Genomic DNA, 5,406 nt, shown 5'->3' with positions numbered 1-5,406 from the left:
CTTGAAGACATAGTAAAAAATGATTAAGACTCCAAAAGAAAAAGGAGTTGAGCCTCGATTAAGGGGAGACGTATTTTGTTCATAGATTTATCAAATAATACTCTCTCCATTGAGGCCTTTTGGGAAAGCCCAAATCAAAGCCACGAGAGCTTATGCTCAAAGTGGACAATATTATCCCATTGTGGAGAACACGCAAAAATTTAAGATTTAAGAATCAAATATATTGAAAATTTTAAGGCCCACTCAATCACCTATTCTAAAATAACTAACAGGAAAAATCAGGACAGAACATGTTACTATCAAAAATGTATTTGGTGAAGTCAAACGTTAATTAAAACAATGCTTCCTCAGAGCGAGACAGATTCAATCATGCAATCATTGAGCTGGTAATGTCATAGAATCTATATCATATTGCGATTCAGAACGCTCATCCTTCATATGTTTGCTCAATCTTCTCAACTCTACACGTATATTAACAATCTCTGGATGTATCTGGTCGCCAACTACAAACACATGAACTTGACTTTTCAATTCAATCCAACTACAACCTGGATCCTTATTCACCCCTCGAAGTTTCATCGCCCGTCTCACCCGTTCGACATCATCAGACCTTCCCAATGCAGCATAGATACTAGATAACAACACATAAGCAGATGATTCTTCTGAACCTAACTCCATTAGTTTCTCACCTGCATACGCTCCTAATTCATAATTTCGATAGTTTCGACACGCTCCTAGCAAGATACGCCATAGATACATACCGTGATCAATCGTCGCAGATTCTATGAACTCTTTCGCTTCCAGTAGCTTACCTGCACGGCTTAGAATGTCTACCATGCAAGCATAATGCTCGACTCTTGGAACAATGCCGAACTCATCAAGCATCATCTTGAAATAGACCTTACCTCTTTCCACCAATCCCATGTGGCTGCACGCAGAAAGAATGTTCACGAAAGTAACGTAGTCGGGTTTTGTCGGGCCTTGTCGCATCTCTTCGAAGAGTTCAAGGGCCTTAAGACCCTCTCCGTTTTGAGAAAGACCGGATATCATTGCATTCCATGACACAATATCTCTAGTAGGCATCCTCCTAAACACCAGGTTCCCATCTTCTAAACTACCACACTTTGCATACATTGTTGAAAGTGCACTCCCAACTGGAACTTCTAGATTGAATCCATACTTAATTGTACGGGCATGGATTTGCTTACCTTGTTCTAAAGCAGCAAGGCTTGAACATGCTCTCAAGACACTAGCCATGGTTAACTCATTTGGCATAATCCCTTCCATTTGCATTCTACAATACAGAGTCAAAGCAGTTTCATTTTCACCATTTTGAACATATCCTCCAATCATGGACGTCCACAAAACAATGTCTGGTTCTTTTAAGTAATCGAACCCCTTTCGTGCATCAACTAGGCTTCCAGATTTAGCATACATATCAACTAAAGCTGTCATTATATAGATTTGGGATTCATATCCCATCTTCAAGGAATAACCATGCATTTGTTTCCCTTCTTCCAGAGCACCCAAGTCACTACAAGCATTGATCACCCCAACAAAAGTAAACTCACTAGGCTTATTCCCATTAAAATGCATATAAGAAAACAACTTCAAAGCCTCATGCGAGTTCCCAGCTTGTGCATAGCCAGTTATCATAGCTGACCATGTAATAGAGTTCTTATCACCAGACAATTCAAATGTTTTAAGTGCATCATCTAAGCACCCACATTTAGCATACATTGTAACAAGAGCGTTCCCTACAGAAACAATCGATAACAATCCATTTTTAAGGGCAAGACAATGAATTTGCTTACCAGAGTCAACAAGTTCAGGAACCGTCAGTCCACTAAGCACACTGGTATAGATAAACTCATTATGAATTCCCTCGTCACGGCACATTAATAAAAACAATTCCCAAGCCTCAAACGCCTTCCTTTGCATTGCATACCCCGAAATCATAGTAGCCCACGAAACAGAATTTCTCTCTGGCATTCTGTCGAACACCTTACGAGCATCCAGTAAACACCCAATTTTGCAATACATATTAAGAAGCGAACTGCCGACAAAAACATCATAAAAGCTAGAAGTCTTGATAGCAAGCGCATGGGCCTGTAAGCCACCTAAAGTTTCGAATAAACTTGAAGCAGCCGTGAAAACCCCAGCAAAAGTATGGGCATTCGGCAGCGTGTTCTCCGCCCTCATTCTCTGAAAAAGCTCCATTACAAACGAAGATCCAACGGGACCCTGTTGAGAGTAGGCATTGATTAAAGAATTCCATGAAACCACGTCTTTGTTGGTTATACTGTCGAAGACAAGCTTGGCCTTCACAAGGCTTCCGCATTTAGCATACAAGTTAACAAGGCTGTTAGAAAGGTAAACTGAGGAGATTGAACCAGTTCTGAGAAGATGAGCGTGGATGGCCTTGCCCTTCTGAAAATCTTTGTGACTTGTGTACCGTAAGAGCGAATTGAAGAGAGCGCGATGCTGAGGAAGAAGATGAAGACTCATCAACTCTGTTTCAATTTCAAATGAGACGCAACCGATTCAGTATTATGCCATTTGTTATTGGGCTGCGGCATCTCGGCCCGCTTTTTTAGCCCAAATTAAATTGGGCCGGCCTGTAAACATAGGCCCGCTTTTAAGCCCAAATTCAATTGGGCAAGCCTGAAAATTCGGCCTGCTTTTTAGCCCAAATTCAATTGGCTGGCCTGCATACTTCGGCCCGCTTTTTTAGCGCAAATTAAATTGCGCCGACCTGCAAACTTCGGCCCACTTTATAGCCCAAATTTAATTGGGCCGACATGCAAACTTCGGCCCGCATGTTTAGCCCAAATTCAATTGGGCCGGACTGCAAACCTCGGCCCGCTTTTAGCACAAATTTAATCGGGCCAACTTGCAAACTTTGGCCCGCATTTTTAGCCCAAAATTAATTGGGCCGACCTGCAAACTTCGGTTCGCAGTTTTAGCCCAAATTTAATTGGGCCGGACTCAAATTTCCGCCCGCTTTTTAGCGCAAAAATTAAATAGGGCCGACCTGCAAACTTTGGCCCGTATTTTTAGCCCAAATTTAATTGAGCCGCCATGCAAACTTCGGCCCGCATTTTTCGCCCAAATTAAATTGGGCCTGCCTGCAAGATTCGCCCCGCTTTTTAAGCCCAAATTAAACTGGGCCTGCCTGCAAACTCGGCCCGCGTTTAGCCCAAATTTAATTGAGCCGGCCTGCAAACTTAGGCCCGCTTTTTAGCCCAAAGTCAATTGGGCCGACTGCAAACTTCGGTCTGTTTTTAGCCCAAATTTAATTGGGCCTGCATGCAAACTTCGGCCCGTTTTAGCCCAAATTTAATTGGGCCGGCCTGCAAACTTAGGTTAGCCCAAAATCAATTGGGCTTGACTGCAAACTTCGGCCTGTTTTTAGCCCAAATTCAATTGGGCCGGCCTGCAAATCATGCAAAATAAATGCTAACGCTATCATTTTTTTTTTCATAGAAGTGGTAAACGGATGCATGAGCTGAGGCTCCTATGTTCAGCCGGTCCCTTAAAAACGTAAGATTGTCAAACGGTTCATAAGGAGTCGGAAGTAAGAAGAGCCAAAGACTGATCTAACTCACATAAAGGAAAGGACACACCCGTGGGGACTAGCCAACTATAAATAGATATCTGACTTTTGAATAGATCGACTAGATTTACATTTAAAAGTATAGAGACTAAAATATAATAAAATCTAAATTATAGGGACCAAACTAATTTTATTTATTTATTTTTAATTAGAGCTGAATTCGAATCCCTCGAAGAGAGTTGTTTAAAAAATTTATATATATTATAAAAGGAAAAAAAAAAAAATAATGATGATAAATTCACCATCAATTAGGGACCTTACTAGAAAAGAAAGACTTTGTCCTCTTCTTCTACTTTTCTATTAGAGAAGAAGATCCGATGTTTGTATGTAAGCTCGTGTAAAATATTACGATCCTTAAACATGTATGAATGACGTTTGTCATTCTTCATTTAAACGAAAATTTCTCGTCTTGTTCAAATAAGATCCTCCAAATTTCTAGTTAGCTTTGCACGGCCTCAAGGTGTATCTCATCTATTCGAAACCCTATAAATACACGAAATTGAAAGTTTATGAATCTGTTAAACCATTTTTAAACTTCAGAACAATATTAGACCGAAGCATAAAGGTTCATAGTAAAAAAAAATTATGGAGTGGACCAAGTTAGAGATGATTATTCTACCACACTAAGACATTGAGGGGTAATAATTATAGAATGGGGTGAATGAATGAATTGATATCATAAAACCCATCGTAATCTTCCTCATCATTTCGTTTCGGAGCTCTTAAACCAAAGTTTTTATGCATAAATTTCTGTAATTTTGGTATATAATATGGTTTTAATGTAGAGAAACAACAAAGATAAAGCAAGGTAGGGCATGATAATTGGTATGAATAATTATGAGATGCTTTTATTTCTCTTAATTCTTATGGGAATAAATGTATGCATATGGTCCACATTATGCAGCTCACGATCATTATTAATGGTGGGTTCCCATCCCATTGACCTGCGCCATAGGGGCCATGGCCACCCAAACCCTAATGCCTCACCTTTTTTTTTTCTCTTTGTTCTTTGTCTTTCATATTAACAAAATTTGCAAAACACATAACGACAGTGTTTGTAACGTTTTATGTTCAGAATTTGTATTTTCCTACATCCCCTACAACATTCTCATATACTAACACGAGTCGTTTTAACATGTTTTGTTTTCACTCACATGCTTCCGAGTAAAATTTTTAGAAAACACTCAACATAGAATTGCTCTAAGATCATCCTGTGCTCAAGATTACTTTCATTTGAATGTGGTTTCGGTTCATTCACGTACTTCTCCTTTACGATAACCCGTCAACATGATATTTTTAAAACGAGTATGTTAGAGAGAGATTTCCACGCTCTTAAAAAAATATTTTGTTCCGTATCTTTAGCGGTGAATTTGAGCTGTTACAGTGGCTAGGTCTTATTAATTTGGGTAGTAGATCTTTGGATGGGGTGCCTAGTGGTTCCTGTGCAAGTAGAAATAAGAGTGCTCCCCACCATCGCACCATGACGCTCATGCCTTTTTCTAAAAGGAAAGAAAGAGCGTTGAAGAAGGAAAATAAAGGTGACCATTTCGAGTCGCTCAAAGGCAAAGAGAAACAAAAAGTATCAACCTTTTCTCCACTTCTAGTGTTTAGGTTGAACCCTTATAAATCTTAATTCAAACCCGATTGTAGTTGTAAGATCCTACGTCAATTGGAGAGAGGAACGAAACATTCTTTATAATGGTGTAGAAACCTCTCCGTAGGAATGCATTTTAAAATCGTGAGGTTGATGACACGGGCCAAATGAGACAATATCTGTTAGTAATGGGCTT

The 5,406-nt window shown here is 39.7% G+C and overlaps 1 protein-coding gene across 1 annotated transcript; it reads right to left on the bottom strand.

Moving 5' to 3' along the window:
• Nucleotides 1-266: 266 nt before the first annotated feature.
• LOC111798202 (pentatricopeptide repeat-containing protein At2g33680) lies at nucleotides 267-2,508 on the bottom strand. The gene has a single exon (XM_023681209.1). It carries the CDS (start codon nucleotides 2,506-2,508, stop codon nucleotides 376-378), a length of 2,133 nt encoding a protein of 710 aa, XP_023536977.1. The 3' UTR covers nucleotides 267-375.
• Nucleotides 2,509-5,406: the final 2,898 nt, after the last annotated feature.

The sequence above is a fragment of the Cucurbita pepo genome, chromosome LG07 (genome assembly GCF_002806865.2).
Source record: "Cucurbita pepo subsp. pepo cultivar mu-cu-16 chromosome LG07, ASM280686v2, whole genome shotgun sequence".
Taxonomy (NCBI): domain Eukaryota; kingdom Viridiplantae; phylum Streptophyta; class Magnoliopsida; order Cucurbitales; family Cucurbitaceae; genus Cucurbita; species Cucurbita pepo.
The sequence above is the reverse complement of the archived record's forward strand: the minus strand, read 5'-3'. Positions and strand labels throughout refer to the sequence as shown.